Source organism: Anabrus simplex, chromosome 2, assembly GCF_040414725.1.
Source record: "Anabrus simplex isolate iqAnaSimp1 chromosome 2, ASM4041472v1, whole genome shotgun sequence".
NCBI lineage: Eukaryota > Metazoa > Arthropoda > Insecta > Orthoptera > Tettigoniidae > Anabrus > Anabrus simplex.
Window position 1 is genome coordinate 200,785,954 of NC_090266.1, and position 25,529 is coordinate 200,811,482.

Below are 25,529 nucleotides of genomic sequence, written 5' to 3' on the forward strand. Positions count from 1 at the left end.
AGTTAGTGTCCAATGGAACTAAAATATTTCTTTTAGCGGATGACATGAAACTGATATCAAAAAAGGAAATCGGATCTGCAGAATGGACTGGGCAGGACACACACACACACACACACACACACACACACACGGTCGCAAACTAACGGGTTGGATATAAACACTAGTAAAACCAGGTTATTAAGTTCAGAAGAGGTGGAAAAGTGGCGAGAATGAGTACCTTAACCTGTGGCAGCGTACAGTTGGAATTTGTGAACTCCTGCAAGTAGCTGGGACTGACTCTTGAAACTGTAAGGAAAACGTTCACGAAGCATATATAGGAAAGGTTTATCGCAGCAACAAAAGCCATACTTTATATTTTTTTTAAATCACCGGGCGAGTTTGCCGTGCGGTTAGGTGCGCGCAGCTGTGAGCTCGCATCCGGAAGATAGTTGGTTCGAATCCCACTGTCGGCAGCCCTGAAGATGGTTTTCCGTTGTTTCCCATTTTCACACCAGGGAAATGCTGGGGCTGTACCTTAATTAAGGCCACGGCCGCTTCCTTCTCACTCCTAGGCCTTTCCTGTCCCATCGTCGCCATAAGACCTGTCTGTGTCGGTGAGGCGTAAAGCAAAATAGCAAAAAAAATGTTTTAAAAATCTGGAATAATTGTCTCTTGGAACAGCATTTCGGCTCTTTCATATGGTGATTGCTCCTATAACCTGCTATGATCTTAGAGAAATATGAACACATTTCATCCCTGCTTATTTGAAAAACCTGGAATCATTGAAAGCTATCTATAAAAGAGCTCTCATGTTATCCACAACTACCCGAACCGTGATAGTGTATTTGCTAGCAGGCAAAACTTTCTTTATTAAGAATCTGGCGTTGAGTTTCATCTTGGCATCTACCGCAGCATATGATGTACACATTGAGTAAGGCAACGAAACGCGTTAATGGATAATCCAGAATTCTTTCAGACGTCAGGCATGAATACAGGCGAATGGAGACAAACAGAATTTGCTCTCCGACACGTGTACACCAGGGTTATCGTTCATGGTTTCCACCAGACGATATCACCAGCCATCAACTCATTGTTTGTGTGCTCTCTGTGGTCATATATGCGAACAATATCACTTTTTTTCTTGTGAGGCTAGAACTAATTATTTGGCATTCTGTGCCTGTGATAGAAATTTGGAATGATCTTTAATATTTACATACTGTATGTTTACTAAACATTTAACAATATTTATGCTTGAGCAAACTTAATTTTTAAGAAAGATCTTCCTTGCTTGTATTATCCTGCATTTTATGTACTCTTTACTCCTGCCATTGTTATTCTAACAATATTTATCCACTTCCTTTAACCCTTCATTTTCTAATCTGATACTTCAAGCATAGTGTGACCTTATTCGACTGCATTATTTTCTTTGTTATGTATTAACTTATTCCCACAAAGGAGAAGGAAGTCATATTAAACCGAAGTGGCCAGTTAATTTTAAATAAAGCTAACAATGAATCAGCCCGTCAGTACAACACATTGCATAATAACATTATGCGTCATAAAATGTGCTATAATTTTTCAGGGATCCATGCCAGAGAATGGATCAGTCCTGCCACTGTGACATTCATTCTCAATCAGTTGTTAAAGAGCAGTGACCCCGACGTCCGAGATATCGCCGAAAACTATGACTGGTACATCTTCCCGAGTGTCAATCCTGACGGCTACGTGTATTCTCATAAAAAGGTGAGAAGGAGACGAAGTATAAGTGTTCATGGCTTGCAACAATTAAAGAAAATCTTAAGTCGTAAAACTGCATATTACTCTTAATTTCTCTTAGCTCCTCATAACTACTAAGCAAAGTTATGTCCTCCGTTATTGCATATTAGAGCAATTAAAATTCTCAATGATATGTGAGCTTATAATCTTGTCTGGAATGATATTAGTTGTTTTTATATTTCCTTCAAAACTAATCTTAAACTTATTATTAGTTATTGCAATTAGTTAAAATTGCTTCTTTCAGTTTGGGTGGTAATTAACTTGCCTGTATTTACACATGTGAATAAATGAGCTAATGTCACAGTTCTATGCTTATAAAACATTAATTTTATAGAAATAATATGTTCACAAAGCGGAACTTTAAAGTTGTCCCAATCACTCAAATGAAAGAGGAAAATCTCCGAAATCTTCAGTTCAAGTTGTTAACTGGACAATATAAACTAAAACTGTGTTGAGCATTTTCTATTGCAAGTGAGTGCACATGATGAAATGAAATGGCGTATGGCTTTTAGTGCTGGTAGTGTCCGACTAATGTTCGTCTCGCCAGTGCAGATTTTTTATTCGACTCCCGTAGGCGACCTCCGCGTCGTGATGAGAATGAAATATTGATGAGGACGACACATACACCCAGCCTCCATGCCAGAGAAATTAACCAATTATGGTTAAAATACCCGACCCTGCCGGGAATCGAACCCGGGACCTCCGTGACCAAAGGCCAGCACGCTAACCATTTAGCCATAGAACCGGACAGTGCACAAGATAGTTGAAGGTTATTCAGCTAAACCTTAATCATATTGCCCTCACGACAGTCGCCATGTGAATTTTATGCTCATTGTGAACTTCCCAAATGATCCAAGTTTTTAAGTTACAGCAGACTCCTCTCTTTTCGTTATGTCGGGCTGAGTAGCTCAGGCAGTAGACCACTGGTCTCCCGAACGCAAGTTGGCGGATTCGATACCGGCTCACTTCGCTGGTATTCGAAGGTGCTCAAACACGCCAGCCCAGTGACGGTAAATTTACCGGCACGTAAAGGAACTACTACGGGACAAAATTCCGGCCTCTAGGCGTCTCCAAAATTCCTTAAAGTAGTTAGTGAGACGATGAACCAATAATATTATTATTTTTCATAATTGTCACACACGTGGCATGCTTTTACTTTTTGCTCAGATACTGAAATATAATACGCCATATAGAATGATTGAAAGGAACATCAACATATATTCCTACGGTGCTTAATGATAGAACTTTACTCTGCTCACAGCCATTTCATTACAGCGTTCATTAATCGAATACCTAAAATCGAACGAAACACAACCTCAATGTCCTATCTGCTGCTCGAAATTATGAAATTATTCAATTCTTCAATGGAAATTATAGCTGTTATTGTCAGTTTCGGTGACAACAAACCTTCACGTAAGCTAGTTCCTCATATATCGATGGTTTTCTTTTGAAACCTTTGTATGTCCCAATGCTCTTCCTACCCATTATATTCCTTAAGACTGATCACGTCTCCTAGCTACATATTTAAATGCAGTCCATCATAATTACACTGACTGACAGAGCAAATGCAACACCAAGGAGGAGTGGTTCGAAAGGGATGAAAGTTGGGAAAAAAACAGAGTCGGCACAGAAGAATAATTGATGTTTATTTCAAACCGATATGCAGGTTACACAATGCGCACGGCATCGACTCAGTAGGATGTAGGACCACCGCGAGCGGCGATGCACGCAGAAACACGTCGAGGTACAGAGTCAATAAGAGTGCGGATGGTGTCCTGAGGGATGGTTCTCCATTCTCTGTCAACCATTTGCCACAGTTGGTCGTCCGTACGAGGCTGGGGCAGAGTTTGCAAACGGCGTCCAATGAGATCCCACACGTGTTCGATTGGTGAGAGATCCGGAGAGTACGCTGGCCACGGAAGCATCTGTACACCTCGTAGAGCCTGTTCGGAGATGCGAGCAGTGTGTGGGCGGGCATTATCCTGCTGAAATAGAGCATTGGGCAGCCCCTGAAGGTACGGGAGTGCCACCGGCCGCAGCACATGCTGCACGTAGCGGTGGGCATTTAACGTGCCTTGAATACGCACTAGAGGTGACGTGGAATCATACGCAATAGCGCCCCAAACCATGATGCCGCGTTGTCTAACGGTAGGGCGCTCCACAGTTACTGCCGGATTTGACCTTTCTCCACGCCGACGCCACACTCGTCTGCGGTGACTATCACTGACAGAACAGAAGCGTGACTCATCGGAGAACACGACGTTCCGCCATTCCCTCATCCAAGTCGCTCTAGCCCGGCACCATGCCAGGCGTGCACGTCTATGCTGTGGAGTCAATGGTAGTCTTCTGAGCGGACGCCGGGAGTGCAGGCCTCCTTCAACCAATCGACGGGAAATTGTTCTGGTCGATATTGGAACAGCCAGGGTGTCTTGCACATGCTGAAGAATGGCGGTTGACGTGGCGTGCGGGGCTGCCACCGCTTGGCGGCGGATGCGCCGATCCTCGCGTGCTGACGTCACTCGGGCTGCGCCTGGACCCCTCGCACGTGCCACATGTCCCTGCGCCAACCATCTTCGCCACAGGCGCTGCACCGTTGACACATCCCAATGGGTATCGGCTGGAATTTGACGAAGCGACCAACCTGCCCTTCTCAGCCCGATCACCATACCTCTCGTAAAGTCGTCTGTCTGCTGGAAATGCCTCCGTTGACGGCGGCCTGGCATTCTTAGCTATACACGTGTCCTGTGGCACACGACAACACGTTCTACAATGACTGTCGGCTGAGAAATCACGGTACGAAGTGGGCCATTCGCCAACGCCGTGTCCCATTTATCGTTCGCTACGTGCGCAGCACAGCGGCGCATTTCACATCATGAGCATACCTCAGTGACGTCAGTCTACCCTGCAATTAGAATAAAGTTCTGACCACTCCTTCTTGGTGTTGCATTTGCTCTGTCAGTCAGTGTATTTTCGTTGTGTTCATTTCCCTATGCTGATGCGTAAAGAAAAAACCTTACCATACTGCATTGTAGGGATCTTGTTTGCATGAACAATTTACGCACTCCTACAGTATAATGTATATAAGGTTCATTTTCCTTTGCGTAAAAGCATAGGAAAATGAACACAACGGAAATTGTTGTGATGGACTGCATTGTGGCTGGGAGGCATGACCAATCTTAAGGAACCGAGCTCGATAGCTGCAGTCGCCTAAGTGCGGCCAGTATCCAGTATTCGGGAGATAGTAGGTTCGAACCCCACTGTCGGCAGCCCTGAAGATGGTTTTCCGTGGTTTCCCATTTTCACACCAGGCAAATGCTGGGTCTGTACCTTAATTAAGGCCACGGCCGCTTCCTTCTCACTCCTAGCCCTTCCCTGTCCCATCGTCGCCATAAGACCTGTCTGTTTCGGTGCGACGTAAAGCAACTAGCAAAAAAAAAAAAAAAAATCTTAAGGAATATAATGGGTAGGAAGAACATTGGGACATACGAGGTTTTGAAAGAAAGCCATCGATATCCTGACAAGGCTGATTTAACCCTATTTATGTCTCTCATATTAAGTAAAGTTTGTAGGTAGAGAAAGAAATCCAGTTTAGAACCACTTGGACGTAATCCAATCACTCTACCCACTTGATACTCACCATAGTAATCATAAATTCTGGAGTAGATAGTCTTAAACTATCAGTGAGAAGGTGAAAAAGCAATCTTCAGTCGCCCTTACACAGTTCCAATATAAATGAAATGTTAAACACAAGGGATCAAATAAAGGAGTTTAAATAACGTTTGATAACGTTTCATATCAGATTTAATTTTCTGTTCATGTTATAAACTGCATTCGACCGACTGAAATTATTTTCCTCATATTCCCGGACAAGAAGTATACGCATCTGACCATTCAGGGTTAGAACAAGTGGCACTAATAATTGCTGTTGTGTGACAAAGCTTACAGTCAGTCAATGCTCACTTGTGGACGGTGTGTTTCAGAATCGCTTGTGGCGCAAGACTCGCAGCCGCTCCTCGGCCACATGTTTCGGCGTTGATCCCAACAGGAACTGGGACTTCTTCTGGAACGGTATGTGTAACGAGATTATTATTGTTGTTGTTGTTGGAAAATAATGCATCTATAATAATTGTTACGCACATCTATGGAAACAAGATGTCCGGCTTCTTGGCTGAATGGTCGACTTAGAGACCATTGATCCAGAAGGTTCTCAGTTTGATTCCCGAAAGGGCCGGGGATTTTAGATGCAGCTGGTTAATTCTTCTTGCTCGGAGGCTAAGTGCTCGTGTTCGTCTTAATAAACACCTCTTAATTTGCGTATAACATATAATACTACAAATCACCACAGACAACGTGTTCTTATTCTTCTTCTTCTGCCGATTTTCCCACTCCTGTGGGGTCGCGGGTGCGAACGGTATCGCACAAGTGGACTTGGCCCCGTTTTACGGCCATATACCCCTCCTGACGCCAACACTGCATGGAGGGGTGTACTCACTATTGGGTGTTTCTGTGATGGTTCGTAGTTTGGTGTGTTGTCTGAATATGAAGAGGAAAGTGTTGGATCAAACGGAAACACCCAGTCCCCAAGCCAGAAGAATCAATCAGACGCGATTAAAATCACCGACCCGTTTGGAAATCGAGAACGGGACCCTCTCAACCGAAGGTCTCAACTCTGTCGGACACACACACACGTAATGCTCTTATATAAATACATCCCTTCACATAGGGTTGGCGTCAGGAAGGAAATTTGACCGTAAAACTGGGCCACATCACACCCGTGATCGCACTAGGAATAGCGTCAGTGAAAGAAAAAAGGGAGGAAGGATCTGCAGACATGGGAAATCTGACTGTACGCAGCCTCCACTCGCTAAAATATGAAGGAAATCCTGAACAGGCAACGTTCGTTTGTGAGCATTTTTCATGTAAATATTAGCATTTCTTAATATGTGTTTGCGATGCTATACATGCCATTTTACACGCAGCAGGCTGCGATGTGGCTCTCCGACATTGTTCTGCTGCACTGCTAGCTTTCGAATCTGGGATATCTGCAAGGCTGCTGTCACAAGGACATCACCGACCGAGCATAGCCAACAATGGCCGACTGCATTAGGAATTCAGTCTACAGCGATAAATGTGCCCTGTCATTCAGGTTCGGCCCTGCTTGGCCGAAGAATGATGAGTGCCAGTGACCGGAAATAGCGAATTCCACCGAATGGATTTCTACTAGTCTTAATCGGTTGGTGTATACAGCACCCTACACACATGGGAACCTGATTCGCCAATCTCGGTTCGCGCGAACCAAGTTCGCCGTATTCGTTCATGACGAACTTAGTCTTCCGTCGGGTTGGAAAATATTTGTCGGGTTCGCCGCCTGGGCTCAAAGCATTTGCCTGTTTTAGACAACACGGACCTTGTTCGCCATTTTATCATTGGAGACGCTACAGCTCGGAACCACTCAGTTTTCAGTTGTTTGTGTTTAAGTTTTCGTTTCACTCGCTATTAAAATGTCTGATACGAATAGTGCTAGTTTATGAATTCGTCTTTTCTGAACGATTTTCTTGAAACCTAATGGCATTAGATTACCCATGTGGAAAGTGAAATATGGCGAGTACAGAGACAGGAACAAGCGTGACGAAGCTTTCAATAACCTTCTGTTCATGACTTGCAAGACCATTCCCGGTGCTGACATTAAGTTTCTCAAAAACAGAATTGAGTCTCTGAAGCAGTTTTCTAACAGAACTTTGAAAGATAAAAGATTCCATGAAATCTGATATTTCTGACGAGAGCGTATATGAACCAGTTTGTGGTACTATGACACCCTATCGTTCATCGCCGATCATGAGGCATACAATACTGCAACATCAACTTTTCAAGGCGAAGAGTAAACAGTGGACGAAATAATTCAACGTGTAGAAACTCACGAGATTTTTCTTTTGAAACCTATTTTACTGCTTAATGACAACTTAAATTGCTTATAACAGGGATAAGGGATATATTTCAAAGTAGGCATATGAATGCAGTTCACCCGAACTATGCGATAAGACTCAATAACAGTACCAAAAAGTAATCAATATGAGATATTTACTTAACTTGTACCATAAGCTAAATAAATAATACTGCCACGATGATGGTGATGGTTGTTTTATAGGACAAAACAACGAGAATCAGATGTTTTCTTAGAGTAGACTAATATTTACAGAACAACCTTTTCGGTTGACGAAGGAGTAAGTTCAAATGGACCTAGCCACCTCCAGAAAAACGATGTAGGCCCTATATCAATACAGTACTTTGTGTATAATCACACACTTGGGATTTTAATCAGTGATCATATAATCTAAAGGTAAATTAAAATGCTTAATTCCGAATTGTATCTTCTATCGGCAGTTGATAAAGACCCACCTTATTATAATAGAGAAATAAAGAGACTAAGGAGGAGGTGCAGATTGGAAAGAAATAGAGTTAGAAACGGCTGTGGAAGTAAGGAGAAATTGAAGGAACTTACTAGGAAATTGAATCTAGCAAAGAAGGCAGCTAAGGATAACATGATGGCAAACATAATTGGCAGTCATACAAATTTTAGTAAAGAATGGAAGGGTATGTATAGGTACTTTAAGGCAGAAACAGGTTCCAAGAAGGACATTCCAGGAATAATTAATGAACAAGGGCAGTGTGTATATGAGGATCTTCAAAAGGCAGAAGTATTAAGTCAGCAGTATGTAAAGATTGTTGGTTACAAGAAAAATGTGCAGATATAGGAGGTGACTAATGCTAAAGAAGTATTACAATTTACTTATGAAAATAATGATATTTACAATAAGATACAAAAGTTGAAAACTAGAAAAGCGGCTGGAAATGATAAGATTTCTGGGAATATACTAAAGACAATGGGTTGGGATATGGTACAATTTCTGAAGTACTTATTTGATTATTGTTTGGTTGAAGGAGCTATACCAGATGAATGGAGAGTTGCTATAGTAGCCTCTGTGTATAAAGGAAGAGGTAATAGACATAAAGCTGAAAATTACAGGCCAGTAAGTTTGACGTGCATTGCATGTACGCTTTGGGAAGGCATTCTTTCTGATTACATTATACTGTACATGTTTGCGAAATTAATAACTGGTTCGATAGAAGGCAATTTGGTTTTAGGAAAGGTTATTCCACTGAAGTTCAATTTGTAGGATTCCAGCAAGATATAGCAGATATTTTGGATTCTGGAGGTCAAATGGACTGTATCGCAATTGACCTGTCTAAAGCATTTGATAGGGTGGATCATGGGAGACTACTGGCAAAAATGAGTGCAATTGGACTAGACAAAAGAGTGACTGAATGGGTTGCTACATTTCTATAAAATAGATCTCAGAGAACTAGAGTAGGTGAAGCTTTATCTGACCCTGTAATAATTAAGAGGGGAATTCCTCAAGGCAGTATTATTGGACCTTTATGTTTTCTTATATATATATATATAAATGATTTGAGTAAAGGTGTAGAATCAAAGGTAAGGCTTTTTGCGGATGATGTCATACAAGATTGTAAGCAACTGCAAAATGACCTCGATAATGTTGTGAAATGGACAGTGGGCAATGGTATGATGAAAAACGGGATTAAGAGTCAGGTTGTGAGTTTCAAAAATAGGAAAAGTCCTCTGAGTTTTAATTACTGCGTTGATGGGGTGAAAGTTCCTTTTGGGGATCATTGTAAGTATCTGGGTGTTAGTATAAGGAAAGATCTTCATTGGGGTAATCACATAAATGGGATTGTAAATAAAGGGTACAGATCTCTGCACATGGTTATGAGGGTGTTTAGGGGTTGTAGCAAGGATGTAAAGGAGAGGGCTTATAAGTCTCTGGTAAGACCTTAACTAGAGTATGGTTCCAGTGTACGGAACCCTTACCAGGATTACTTGATTCAAGAACAGAAAAAAAATCCAAGTAAAAGCAACTGATTTGTTCTGGATGTTTTCCGATAAAAGAGTAGCGTTGCAAAAATGTTGCAAAGTTTGGTCTGGGAAGAACTGGGAGACAGGAGACGAAATGCTCATCTGAGGGGTATGTTCCCAGGTGTCAGCGGAGACATGGCGTGGAATGACATTAGTAGACCAGTAAGTTTGAGTGGCGTCTTTAAAAATAGGAAGGATCACAATATGAAGATAAAGTTGGAATACAAGGGGACAAATTGGGGCAAATATTCATTTATAGGAAGGGGAGTTAGGGATTGGAATAACTTACCAAGGGACATATTCAATAAATTTCCAATGTCACTGAAATCATTTAAGAAAAGGCCAGGAAAACAACAGATAGGGAATCTGCCACCTGGGCGACTGCCCTAAATGCAGATCAGTATTGTGTCCTTTTCAAAGCATGCTCCTCTTGATAGATTGTTGCTCCGGCTGCTGAAGAAATACAAACTGGATTTAAAGGGTAATTAGCAAAAAATCTAAAGAAAACCTCAAAAGTTTTGCAAAAATAGACCACCAATTAGATGGATTAGTTGAAAATTAAATAAAAAACACTGTGGATAAACAAAATACTCGTCGATGGACGCTTATGCAAAAAACCTGTAGCATTCCAAGCTAGGCTCAACACTCGTAAACTTAAGTCTCAAACTATAAATATCGAACCTTGCAAATCAATTGTAATTAAATAATTAAGTAAACTAATTAGAATAATCTGTGACAACCTCGCATGTTTACTTATCTACCTACTCTTGAATGAATGACCCTATAAGTTACTTTAGAATGTTAAAAGTACATTTTTAAAAAAGGAACCATGAACACTCTTCCAGTTGGACATTATTTTTCTTAAAATTATGAACTTTGACACATATTACCTCCAAGAGGCTGACAGAAAACCACAAAGGCTGTGTTACATTTAAATTAAAATAAAGGATAGTGTACCGGGTGGTACACCTCCACGCCGCTAATTTAAATGGGCGCCTTTTGAAACTCCTCTGCTGGAGGAACTCTGAACTTTATCTATGCTATTAATTCTCTACTTTCGCAGAAGATGTCACCATGTGGAAAATTTTGAGTTTTAGAACTGTGTCACTTTTGATGTGTTTTTGTTTCGCTTGAAGTAAGAAGTGTGAACTTTCTCTTCTAGAGGACTCTACTGAAGATCTACAATAGTGCAACCTAGTGAGGAGTCAACGAACTATTTTTTTGGAGAAAATTTAATTTCAAGAGTTTGTTCTTTGTTAAATTTCTTTCTGTCATTGTTTAAGTTGGCAATATTTACCCCTTTCTTCCCCTTGTTATGAATGTAACCAATCCCGAATTTCTTTAATTAATTTCTGACCAATCAGGGGTATCTTCCCCCAACTTGTATCTGTTGCGGGGTCCTATCCAATAAAAACGTTGTGGGCGGGTGTTTTCTTTCCCCTAACGCCTAGAACCTTCCACGAGAGGTTATAAACTGCTGATTTTTGGGTCTCCGAGCCACTTCTGTTCCATCTTTCAGTGTGTTAAGTACATAGCAGGGGGCGGGAAGCGCCTCTTTCTTCTCCAGCCGTTCAACACAAGGTAATGGCCGATTAATAACTTCTTTCTTTGCTAGCTCAGCAGTTTAACTTTCGGGGCGGGTTCTAAGCGTTCAACCATGTAACCTTTTCCTAAAATGTAACTTCTCTTTTCATCTATTCTCTTGTAAAACGACATATTGGGATAGAGAGTGCTAACCCTCTCGAGCTCCCACTCACATTGTCTTGAGGTGAACTTATTTTCTCAACCTATTCTTCGTTAATGTAAAACAAAGTGTTCTCTTCTTAAGTCACCTCTTTAGTATGGGATTAGCCCTTGTGTTAACGGCCTAGTGCCAAGTAGGTCTTAATCAAAGTGTACTAGGAGTGCAAGTTTGCCTCCTCCCCAAATTGTTATTTTAGAGGTCATTTAATTAACCTTCTTTTTCATTTAATAGACCTCAGTAGGTTGGGTATTTTACCCCTGTGTATATGTCCTTAGAGGACAGCTTGAAGGTGAAGTTTGGTGTGGCCTGTGATTGGCTTACACTTTGAGAGCAGATTGCGCTTTTGGAATTCAATTTTGGTATGCCTCGAGGAGGCTGTACTGTGTAATTCGGAGCAAGTGCTCCAGGGTTCGATTGGGGTCTTCTGCCCCTTGGTTAAAATTTGTATATCGGAAAGTTGGGCTAGTTGCTCACGAATTGTGAACTCAGGGCTCGAAGCCCAAATTCTGTAATCTCTGTAATTGTACATTTCAAATTGTGTTTCGGCTACTAAGTACCTGTTCTTTGTTACTTAATTTTGAAAAGAAAATATAACCTTGTTAAATTTTACAGTAACTTTGATTCCGTAGTTTGAGACTCATTCACGCCCGCACCTTCTTTCACCTCTACCTACCACCAAAACACGGTAACAGATAGAAAAAAAAATTGTTCAACCATGATACAACCTAAATTTAATTCCTGTGATGGCCTCTGGACAAAACCATTACAAAATAATAGGCTAAATACCTCAGTCTTTTACATGAGCCGAATGAACTCGCCTTTTAACATAGTTCCACTGCCGCTTGTTACCCTTAAACTAGACAAACCAACTGTGATACATTTCATATTCCACCTTGTTAACTCAACTTGCGGCATTAATTTTCCATTACAGTCAACCAAAGGTCGGTACATTTGCAGGATTTAACGTTAATTTACCTAAATTTGTAGTGGTGATTACCTCATTTAATTTGCGGTTCCCTTTATGTAAGCGTAAAGAACTTGCTGTAATGTATTCACTGTGAATACCAGGAGATCCTACTAACGTAACTCTTAAAATGTACATTTACAAGATATATACAGCACTGTCCACATAGTGCACATCAAAATAAATGTCGAAACACTAATAAATCTAAGCTATTCCTACAGTTAATTTTAATGAAATACACTGACATCCGCGTACCTTCAATATAACTAGGATTAAATCATGGTTAATCAAAAATAAAAAATAAAAGGAAAAAGGTCAATAATTATGTAATGGACATAATCCTCGCCTTACGCCAAAATTTAAGTCCACGATTAATCAAATCCAAACCGTTGTATATTTATTACCAGCTTTTAAAGACGCTGAGGTGCTATTGGTAGCAATCACATTAAATAATATATTTATCTATGGCTGATACTTCAAAACTTTAAACAGGAAAATAAAACATTTCCACAATAATCACAACATAAGGCCAAAACTCATTGCTAGCTCCGCTCAGATTTCCTGTTTCAACTCGGTCCCATATTTGGAACATCTCCGAGTATCTCATCATCCCTGCTAATATTTCGCGTACCGAGCTCGATAGCTGCAGTCGCTTAAGTGCGACCAGTATCCAGTATTCGAGAGATAGTAGGTTCGAACCCCACAGTCGGCAGCCCTGAAAATGGTTTTCCGTGGTTTCCCATTTTCACACCAGGCAAATGCTGGGGCTGTACCTTCATTAAAGCCACGGCCGCTTCCTTTCCACTCCTAGCCCTTCCCTGTCCCATCGTCGCCATAAGACCTATCTGTGTCGGTGCGACGTAAAGCAAATAGCAAAAAATATTTCGCGTATTCAAAATTTTTCGTCCACTACTATCATATCTATTTTACCGTAGACTTAAACACATCTCTTGAGTTAATTTTTATCATTTTCCATTATTTCCTCATATTATCAACGCAGCATCGTTCTATTACACATGAGCTAAATAATCTCACAAGTTCATTCTGTCGTTCTCATAAACATAATACGACATTCATTTGATATACGCGACATGGTCCTCAAGACTCTCTTCTTTTACCTCAAAATGTTACTATCAGGGATATTATTTCATACTTGTTTTATATTTCCATATTTCATTCATATTCCATAAATCACCATACATTTCAACATGTCGAACCTGAGCCGGTCATCAATGATTCCTTACTTAAACCTGAACTTAGAACCTTGATTGCCTGCCAATGACCTTATTATCGAAATTCACTATGCACCAAAAAATCGCGCATTCAAATCGTTCATAGGCACCACAAGAAAACCCATAAAATCATCGTATGACTGTTACAACCGTTACACCTAAATATTCATATAATTCATACCAACATCAAGGATAAATTATAACCTGCTGAAATATACCACCTCAGCTAAATTTAAATGACTTAACAAATTTCTACATTATTATCATTATTATTATTATTATTATTATTATTATTATTATCATTATTATATGGCCTCCTGTGTGCCTGCAATAATCCTGGACTTTAAATTAATCCAAAAGTCAAGTAAATATCTGATTAATCACAAACATGAAGACTTATATCACTTAACGACTCAAAATTTATTTTTACTACTTCTCAGTTATTATTATGATTGTTTTGTCGAGCCCGGGACATTCACATTCCGATCGTTGAATCTGAGTGCTCCGACCTCGATCATAGGTTATGCTTACAAAACTTATTTAAACACGGTTCTTCTCCTTATCAGGTACGCGAATTTACATATTAAAAAGCTATGGAATCTTAACCTAATCGGACCACGCGTTATTCACGTCATTTTATTTAAGTTAGGTATAAATACAACATGCTCTTTACCTTGTGCTGAACGTGGGCTGCATCCTCTCAATCCCCGCTTTGGATTTGAATTAATCCATCTTGGACATGGTGATGAAATGAAATGTCGTATGGCTTTTAGTGCCGGGATATCCCAGGATGGGTTCGGCTCGCCAGGTGCAGGTCTTTCTATTTGACTGCGCGTCGTGATGAGGATGAAATGATGATGAAGACAACACATACACCCAGCCCCCGTGCCATTGGAATAACCAATTAAGGTTAAAATCCCCGACCCGGCCGGGAATCGAACCCGGGACCCTCTGAACCGAAGGCCAGTACGCTGACCGTTCAGCCAACGAGTCGGACGACATGGTGATTATATTACACAACACTTCGCACACGCAGATTGGATCCATTTTTAATTATATAGCACTCGCAGGTATGTTAAATCACACGCATTCATCAAGCTTAAATTAAGACACAATTTATATGACATAAACAGAATTGACACACACAAAGTTTGGCTTCTGTTTGTATTTCAGAATAAGAAACTCTCTACTTGATGTTTACCTTCCGTATTGCTTGCTACTAGCCCTTCCCTTTCTTTCTTTGTGTAGAGGATTAAAATGTCATTCACCTGCTACCGAAAACAGAAAGGATACGTCCAGGCCTGCCTCTCTCTCGTTACTTGCAGTGGGCTGCCAGGTGCCTCTGCCCTTGAATTTGTACGAACTGGTCAACCGACTCCATTGTCACAGCTAACATTGTCTTTAATAAAACGGCGATCTTCTCAGGTACATTACTGATCACAAAACCCCATGCTTAATTTGTCCTTCTGAGTTTGTGAACTTCCTGAGTTCCGATATAATTTTTACTAGTTGCGATATCTTTGAATTTGCAACTCGCACTACGAGCATCTGAGCTTATTATTTGATGCGAATACAAATGTTCTGACCGCTATCACCCTGGAAAACAGTAAAGTTCATCTAGGTACGCCGTGAAATTAGCAGTTTAGTGTCTATTGGTGAGATATAATACTAGAAATTCTGCGATATTGTGACCATTCTAGGTGTCCCAACAGTTCACGTTCTACACTAGCTCGTAGCATCTTAATAGTTCTCTAAGATCCTTATCACAATTTGACTCACCGAAATACTCCCGTCCGCTGCATATACAACACACTTGAAAACTTCACTTTTCGCGGCCCGTCACGATCTCGTCTGAAGCTTGACAGGACTCTCTGAAATCGAAACTAAGACTGGGTGTTCAGTAGTACACCACCGTTGGTTTTGTAAATTTTGGAAACCACACCTCCTGATTGGCTCTTGGGGAGGGGTATGGCGTACTGATATCACACCCTGACGTCGATTTTCCAAGTGTCCGTAGGTTAATTAATCACTTAATAAACTCCAATGACTTAAAAATAGGTGTGGTTTTTACGTTGCACTAGAATTAAGAAATGATCGTTCATTTTTTCACAGATTGCTAAGCGTCTCTGGGATTATTTTACTGACGAATACTGGCGCCTTCCCGCCATGAGACTCAATCTTGTGGGTGAAACCATTCTTCCGAAACATACGACGTAAATGCCGATAATCCATTAATTATACAATAACTTTTCACATAACCGCACACACAATTCCTTAAAATTTAGTCCAAGACTGGAGCACGTTACTTTTATTTTACTTCACTTCTCCAAATCTCAAATGACTAAATAATATTCCCGCTATGGCAGGGCGGCTTAATTCTGTAAATTTCTGATTGGCCGAAAACTGCCTACAGCTGTACTGACGTACTTGAACAAGGACTAAACCATTTTCACAGAGGGGTATCAGGTATAACTCTGTCTCATGGGCTTTCTCAGTCTCTCATTAAGGTGTGGTAAATTCCAGATGTCCTCTTTCTCCTGGGAAAAGTTCGGCTGAGAGCTTCACATTGTCGGGATCATGAACTTTATTGGTGAGGGCTATTAGCTCGGGTCTTCTTAGGACGTGCTTTTAAGCAAGTCGAGGGGATGTATCTTCTCTCTGTGAGGTCCCTTTGTTGGAAACTTGTGAAATATCTGCACTGATTTGCCATTTGCAGTGTTCACATGTAGAAATTGATAACTTAATTTATGCATCTGGCTATTCGTCTTACGGGTGCAGTATTTATATATTTATTTATTTATTTATTTATTTATTTATTGATTGATTGATTGATTGATTGATTGATTGATTGATTGATTGATTGATTGATTGATTGATTGATTGATTGATTGATTGATTGATTGATTGATTGATTGATTGATTGATTGATTGATTGATTGATTGATTGATTGATTGATTGATTGATTGATTGATTGATTGATTGATTGAAAGAAGAAATGTATTTAAATTTCCCTGTGTATATGTGAATGATAATATATTTTTGTGGTATATATTGCCGGTATCCTCCATGTTTCCCTGCAGACAGCAACACATTTCGCTAAAATAACATAGTTAATAAGTCCCTTTCTTTATCTTTCATTAGTGACTGGAACTAGTGGAAATCCTTGCTCTGATATCTATGCTGGTCCAAAACCTTTCTCAGAGATCGAGACTCGAACCTTGTCATCGTACATTACTACCATTGCGAAGAAAATTGATGTGTTCCTCGCATTCCACAGTTATAGCCAACTGCTGCTCCTACCGTACGGAAATGGTTCTCTCGGCGTCGACAACTTCTCCACGCTGGTAAGTAGGAAGTAAATGTCTAACTATTGTTCTCTCGGTTATAAATGCAGTTTTAGAATCTGTAGGTCCATATTTAGGTTCGCAAATATACAGGATGGTCGGAAACAACGTGCACCGGGTATGTGAGCGTTAGAGGATTGGTCATACTGATAAACAATTTGGAAAAAATAATTCGATATCTCGCACCGTTGTCATTTTATCAGCTGCAGAACTTAGCCAATCAGCGGTCGAATTCAGATGGGGCTTGCAAGGCGGTGTTGCTAAATCTGAACTGGCTTGAGAACACCAATTGAGTCCGCCTCTGTGGTGTAGTGGTTAGTGTGATTAGTGGCCACACCCGGAGGCTCGGGTTCGATTTCCGGCTCTGCCACGAAGGAAAGTGGTACCGGCACGAGGGCACGGTCCACTCAGCCTCTTTCATTCTAATCGTTATACCAATTGAAAGAAAATAAGAAAAACTTCGTCTGGGGAGGGATTGAAACACGAACCCCCGAACTGACAGGATCCCGCCAAAGCAAGTGCGCTACGGTGAAACCCACAGTGTATTTGTGCTGCTGCTGATTTCTCGGCATGACTGTCACGCGCAGATTTAGCAACGTCGTCTCGAAAAGTCCATTTCAATTGGCTAACTTCAGAAGCTAATAAAAAAGAAAGGCGCGATATATCGAATTAAATTTTTTCAAATTATTTATCAGAATGGCCAATCCTCTACAGCATATGTACTATGTCCACGTTGTTTCCGACCACCCTGTATAGGTATAAAACTAGATTCATTTTTAGAAAAGTGTGTCATAGGATCAAACATTGAAAATTAAATTCATCTGAAAACTTTTTTCTCTTCTCTGGAACTCCGAGGCTCAAACCTCACGGAAATTTCGGGTGGGTATGCTAAAATATCACTTGCTACCATAAAATGTTAATCTCTTTCATATAGTATAAAAGATATTTCTAATGGTCACCAGTATGTGTGCTGTTCTCTTGTAATCTACTGAATAAGCTCTTTCTCTCTTTAGAGTGTCGTCGCACTTCATTACTGTAGCAAGCAGCGTGCTTCAGCTCCGTACAGATCAGCAAGTTGGATCTTACTTGGGATAAGTAGATTTTCAGTAGATACAACCGATGTGTTGTTATCTTTTTCATTTACCTGTGCAGCGGGACGATCTACTCTAAAGGAAAAAAGCTTCATGTAATGGATTGAAGAAAATTATAAGTGTGTGTGTATGTATACCCCTAAGTCCCGTTTCCTTGTACGGGTTCGGGGGTGAGGCGAGATGGAACTTTATGGCATGTTTTTTTGCGAACGGATACACTTTCTGATGTCAGCCTCAGTTGAGGAGCTAATGAAGGGGACCGGCGAGTTGGCCGTTCGGTTAGGGGCGCGCAGCTGTGACCTTGTATTCGGGAGATAGTGGGTTCGAACCCTACTGTCGGCAGCCTGACGATAGTTTTCCACGGTTTCCAATTTTCATTCCAGGGAAATGCTGCCACTGTACCCTAATTAAGGCCACAGCCGCTTCCATCCCACCCCTAACCCTTTCCTATCCCATCGTCACCATAAGGCCTATCTGTGTCGGTACGACAAAAAGGCAATTGTTAGTTAATAATAATAATAATAATAATAATAATAATAATAATAATAATAATAATAATATAATGGGGGTTTCAGCCTCTTCCCCTATCGGGCACGTCCCAGGTGGCGGATCGGGAGGCTCGCCGGACTTGTCCGGAGGGTTTGAGGGAAATAAAATACCTCTCTCGGACCAAAAACAGGCCTAGCTCGCCAACATCTTCAGCAACCTCTGAAGCTCACTACTTCAGTTGTAACCATGTCACCGACATAGATCGATGTCCGCAATACTTTTAACTTGATAGTATGATGGAATCAACCCACAATATAACTACCCCAGGCCCTAGTAGACATACTAGTTTTTCTCGGTAATCGGATTCTGGAGGACCGAGAACATCATGCGGGAATGTATCGGAGCTTCCCAAATCTCTTCGCCCAAAATGCAAAACTTTCTTCGGTAGTCTAAACATCAACACACTTCGGAAAACTGGGAAGTTAAAACAATTAACAGACATGTTAGATAACATGAACATCCAAATTTTAGCACTTCAGGAAACTAGATACACGGATGAAAATCATTTTGACTCAGGAAATCATAGAATTTAAAAAGGCAAGCCAGCAATCTCCTTTCATAAGAGACCATTACAATTTGGCACAGGATTCGTTGTAAGAAGAAACATTGTAAACTCAGTACTTAACTTTTATTCGCCTTCTGAAAGAATTTCAACACTATCCATTAAATCAGGAAACAAAGCTTATACATTACTTAATGCGCATGCATCCACCAATAACTACGATCAAAAAAATCCACAAATGGTGAAAGACTTCTGGGAACTGCTAGAAGAAACTACAGCCACCATTCCAAATCATCACATAAAAATTCTCTTAGGAGATTTCAATGCCCAAATTGGTAGAGAAAAGAAATTCAGGACCATTGTAGGACTATACCCAGCGCACAATAGAACTAATAAAATGGAGAAAGATTAATTGATTTTTGCAAAAATTTTGATCTCAAATTAATGTCAACACATTTCCGGGCGCTTCCACACAAGAAGACAACCTGGAGATCCCCAAATTTTCATTTGGGAGAATTTCAACTAGATCATGTGGCTATTTCCAAGAAAAATTAAAAAGAGATTATGAATGTTAAAGTTAAAAAAGGGATCATTGTCTCTGACCACCATCTATCCGTAATCAAGGTCAAATTTCAACCAAACAGGTCCAAACCCAGATTAACAAAAAAACCCTGTGTGTCGATCCGGAATTTCTTAAACAGAACACTAGTACTTTCCTTGAAAATATTCCTACTCACAATCCTTCAAACTGGTTAGAACTCAAAGACATACATTTGAAGGCTTCTCGAAATGTTGGGTCACCACCCAGGAAACGAAAACATAGGTGGTGGAATGAAACCTGCGACAAGGCCATAAACTTAAGAACTAAAGCCTGGCAGAATTGGAATTCTTATAAAAGTGAACAAACCTGGCAGGAATTCACCAAAATACAGAAACAAACATCAAAAATGATCAGGTCTGAAAAACGCAAATACGAACACTACAGATTGGCAGAAATTGAACAAGATTTTACAAAAAGCAATACACGAAACTTCTATAAAACTTTCAGAGAAGAATGATCAAATTATCAGGCACCTGGTCTTTGCTTCACACGCCCAGATGGGACACTGGAAACGAATAATCAAGAGAAATGCAAACGTCTAGCAGTTTATTTCCACGATCTTTTAAACTGTGAATACCCTAAAGAACAACTCACCTATGAAAAACCCTTATATAATCAAGATTCAGAACCCCCAACACTGGAAGAAGTCAAAGAAATAATCCATGGACTCAAAAATAACAAACTCCTGGGGAAGATGGTATAATTGCCGAAATTCTGAAGATAGGAGGTGACAGAGTAGCCCGGAAAATCCGCTCGATTCTTCAGAACATCTGGATCACTGAAGAAATCCCGGAAAATTGGAAATGTGCGCTAATCCATCCACTATACAAGAAAGGGGATAAAACGAACATCAGTAATAATAGAGGAATTAGCTTGATACCAGTTGCTTACAAAAAAATTTCCAAAGCCCTGCTCACTAGACCTGAGAAACAAACAGACCATGTAATTGGTGAATACCAGGCAGGTTTCCGAGAAGGAAGATCTTGTACAGAACAAATCCTTAATCTCAAAACTATCCTCCAAATGCGCAAAACCAGACAAACAGTCATTACTTTTGTAGATTTCAGAAAAGCATATGACTCTACAGACCGTCAAACACTTTTCAATACTCTAGAAGAATTTCAAGTGGATACAAAATCAAGAGAATTAATCAAATAAACATTAACTGGCACTACTTCAAAAGTTAAATTCCTAGGCGAAATATCAGCCTTTTCCTGTTAACACCGGGGTCCGTCAAGGGGATGGTTTATCTTCGTTACTGTTCAACTTGCTACTTGAGAAAGTAATCAGGACCTGGGAAAAGGAAACTAAAGGAATAACCCTTGGAAGACTACGTAAAGACAGAATTCAGTGCAATGTCTGGCTTTGCTGATGACATAGCAATCCTTTCCAATAATAGGCATGAAGCTATTCATTCCATTGAAAAATTGCATGAAATTTCCATCAAAACGGGACTTCAAATCTCGTATGAGAAAACTCAGTACTTGGAAGGAGCCTCACGATACTTAGATGGACAACCTATGATAACTAAATTCGGCAAAGTTGTTCAAGTGAACAATTTGGGAGAAATTATTCAGCCCTCTGGTTCAAACCGCGAAGCAAATAAAGAAAGAATTTCAAAATTACAGAAAGCATACAGGATCACTTGGAACAGGTATAATAAAAAATCAATATCTCGGAATGCAAAACTTAGACACTATAATACAGTAATCAAACCTGAAGCGTTATATGCCTCAGAAACCTTAATCATTGGTGGCGGATCTTTAATCAAAGACATCTGAGAAACAAGAAAGGAAAATTTTACGAAAAATTTTTGGCCCAGTCTGTATAGATGGAATATGGAGGAAAAAATCATCCCAGGAGATATATTGTCATTCTGAAAAAATTTCTAACACTTTTCGGAAAAGACGATTGAAATTTTATGGACGCATTGGTTATATCGCGCATTCCTATCTACGAAATATCACTGTAAAATTTGTCACAAATGGAACATAATAATTGCTTTTACTTAAATGAAGTGAAAAATCTGCTGTAAATTAAGAAATACCGTCGTTATTAGAGAAAAATGAATACGTACTTAAGGCCTGAAGACAGGAATCCTTTGTGTCGTATTCCGCTGCTGGTGCCGTCTTTTGTTAATTTCTTGAGGTCCAGGGCTAGCACCGAGGAATGGGATACTTGCTTTTACTTAAATGAAGTGAAAAATCTGCGGTAAATGAAGAAATACCGTCGTTATTAGAGAAATACATAAAGCTTGTTGACAGGACTCCTTTATGTCGTATTCCGCTGCTGGTGCCGTCTTTTGTTAATTTCTTGAGGTCCAGGGCTATCACCGAGGAATGGGATTCTCTGTCTGTGGATTCTCATTATCTTTGTCCATATGCCTAGAGTGGCCAGTTCAAACAGCAAAATGGAGGTCAACAGCATTCACGATGTTATTTCGTTCTTCAATGAGGCAAATGACCATGTTATAGTGATGTGGCTGGAACTCTACGGAAAAACAACTAAGGACGCATTCAACAACTTGGTGCTGCACATTACAGAGAAATATCGCAGGTACCACAAAAATGATTTTTGTTGAAAGAAAGATAGCATGATCCCTGGACCAATAAATATTTTTTATTTTAGTTCGAACGAAAATAGCATGATCACTGGACCAATAAATCACTAGTCCACAAAATTCTTCTTATGTACATTGGCCATAGCTTTTTGTCGCCTATTAAATCTTGCATATCGCGATACAATTCAGGAAATGATGTCATTGGCAACTGAAGCAAAGAACTTCAGTGAACACAGACATCACACACGAAATTGTTGAAAGTGTAAGACAAACAAAAGACATACGTGTGTTACTGTGAGCGTAGCACCAAAGGTACTTGTAAAGTAGTAAACTAGGTGTACATAATATTCTCCAAAAATAAAATATTTCTTAATTTACCGCAGAGTTTAGACTTCAACTGTGTAAAAGCAATTATGTTCCATTTGTGACAAATTTTACAGTGACATTACGTAGATAGGAATGCGCGACGTAAACGGACACATTATCAGAATGAACACTAAGAGGCTAACTAAAAGAAATTTCAACTTGGCCCTTTCACTAAAAACTGAAATTGAAACAGATCTGCAGGAAATCAACATACCGGAAGACATTGTTCAGGATAGATATAAATTCAGAACCAAAATCGACAATCACCACTTTGAAGACAAACCCAACACCAGAGCTACTATAACTTCGACAGAAGAACGAAGGAAGAAGCTCAGCGAAACGATGAAGAGATTTTGGGAAGAAAAGAAGGTCAACACATCAGCTAAGCAAGTTCAACCGTGCTCCTGAGTAGGGCATAACGATGTTAATAATAATAATAATAATAATAATAATAATAATAATAATAATAATAATCCGTCTCCTTGGCTGAATGGCCAGCATTGAGGTATTCGATTCAGAGCACTCCGGGTTCGATTCCCAGACGGATCGGGGACTAATACTTCTGGCTCTGGGACTGGTTGTTTGAGTTCGTTTCAAGATTATCCCCTTCACAATCACACAACACACCCCACTACCAATCACCACAGTAACACGCAACAGTGATTACATCCCTCCACGTTGGGTTGGCATCAAGAAGGGCATCCGGCCGTAAAGCACGTCAAATCAACATATGTGACACAGTCGCGACCGCGACCACTCAGCTGTGGGGTAGAGCGGTATAATAATAATAATAATAATAATAATAATAATACCGAGTCAGTTGCCTGCGTGGTTCGCGTCGCGTAACTGTGAGTTTAAATTTGATAAATGGTGAACGTTGTAGCCACAATTAAGGTGCCTGGTGTGAAAATGGGAAAACACGGAAACAACTTCCGCTTCCAGTCCCCATCGCCAATTGTGTTAGTGCAAACGTTAAACCACAAACAATAATAATTAAAAATAATAATAAAAACATATTCTAAAAATACCGTAGTTTGAGTAGTCTTTACCCCAATTTAATCATCAGTCACTGTAAGATAATATGAAGAAAGTAAAATGATTGAATCTGAGGTACAAGAAGTACACTAAATTCTGTCAATTGAGGTAGTGAAGTGAAGCAGATTTTTTAAACATTGCTGAGGATAATCTTCAAAACGGGGTTCAGTAAATCATAACTCTTAACTTGTATGTCAGAGTCATTAAATAATTATCAGTGGAGGACAGAAGTTCTTGAAAGGTAAATACTGTATAACATTCACCAAGCGGGAACTCTTCAACCATGTGATCTAGTAGGTAGAGAAGAAGGGCATAATGCCGCGTAGAGGCATTATTAGAGGTTGGAGGATAAGGGAATCTTCAATTCCAAAGTAGGTTGTAATTAATTATGCTCTCAGTGTACGTATCCATTATATGGAAATAATTGCATGGCCATGTTTTTAGAATCCCCTTGATGTTTTTTAAGTGAATTCATTTGCCAAATTATTTTCCTTTCATTCTCCGTTAATTTATTCTGATTTTAAATACCCCTTTGACGACAATATTTTAAGTTAAATGGCAATTTGCATCAGCAGGAACAACTCTCGGATTTTGTGGGGCAGGGCCACACATCCAACATATTACTTGTAAAGTAACACATTTCGCCGTAATTTTCTTTGTTTGCCTATTTCCAGTAGAATGCGACTAGCCCAATGCGTAAGGGAATCTTCGATTCCCAAATAGGAGTAGTATAATTCAGGGATTCTGCAGCCACCGCCACCGCGGGTCCCACCGCAGAGGCCACCACCGCCACCGAAGGCCCCTTCGCAGAGGCCTCCACCGCATTGACCTCTGGCAAGGTCATGTTTGTAAACAAAGCCACGTGCTCTTGTTTGTAAACAAAGCCACGTGCTTTTTTGACAGCCACGTCCTTTTTGACAGCTGTCATCCGCCATCTTTAAACAACAAGGCTGTGAGCTTCCATCCGGGAGATAGTAGGTTCGAATCCCACTATCGGCAGCCCTGAAAATGGGTTTCCGTGGTTTCTCATTTTCACACCAGGCAAATGCTGGGGGTGTACCTTAATTAAGGCCACGGCCGCTTCCTTCCAACTCCTAGCCCTTTCCTGTCCCATCGTCGCCGTAAGACCTATCTGTGTCGGTGCGACGTAAAGCCCCTAGCAAAAAAACAACAACGCATCGCTAACCTCAGTGCCGCTATCTTGACGGGGCTAAACCTCATAGTTGCCAACTTAGGCACATGGTAGAGGGCAATTTGAAAAATTCCACATGCTCTTGTTTGTAAACAAAGCCACGTGATTTTTTGACAGCTGTCATCCGCCACCTTGCATCGCTTACCTCAGTGCTGCTATCTTTACGATCCTAAACCTCATCCTTAGGCATGTGGTAGCGGGCGATTTGAAATTCTACGTGCTTTTTTGTCAGCTGCCATCCGCCATCTTGCATCGCAAAGTTTTTAGTGCTGCCCTCTTTACGGCACTAAACCTTACGAGCGGGCAATTTGAAAAATTCTTTAATTAACAGAGCAAACAAAGCCACTTGCTTTTTTGACAGCTGTCATCTGCCATCTTGCATCGCAAACCTCAGTGCTGCCATCTTTAGCTACTACCTTTGAAATGTGGTGGCGGGCAATTTGAAAAATTCTATGTGCTCTTGTTTGGAAACAAACCCACGTGCTTTTTGACAGCTGACAAGCTGACAGCGGCCATCTTTAATCAACAAAGCACCGTGCTGCTATCTTTAAGGCTACTACCTTAAGCACGTAGTAGCGGGCAATTTGAAACATTCCGTTAGCTATCATCATTAAACAGTAAAACTTTAGTGCACTCGCGAACCTAACCTCTCATCTACCA

The 25,529-nt window shown here is 40.4% G+C and overlaps 1 protein-coding gene across 1 annotated transcript in view; it reads left to right on the forward strand.

Annotated features, from left to right (window-relative positions):
• Positions 1-25,529, forward strand: part of LOC136863484 (zinc carboxypeptidase-like) — a 103,804-nt gene that overhangs the window by 56,266 nt on the left and 22,009 nt on the right. The window contains exons 5-7 of the mRNA XM_067139883.2: positions 1,562-1,722; positions 5,736-5,823; positions 16,771-16,973. Coding sequence (XP_066995984.2) covers positions 1,562-1,722; positions 5,736-5,823; positions 16,771-16,973 — 452 coding nt within the window. The remainder of the gene's footprint in view (positions 1-1,561; positions 1,723-5,735; positions 5,824-16,770; positions 16,974-25,529) is intronic.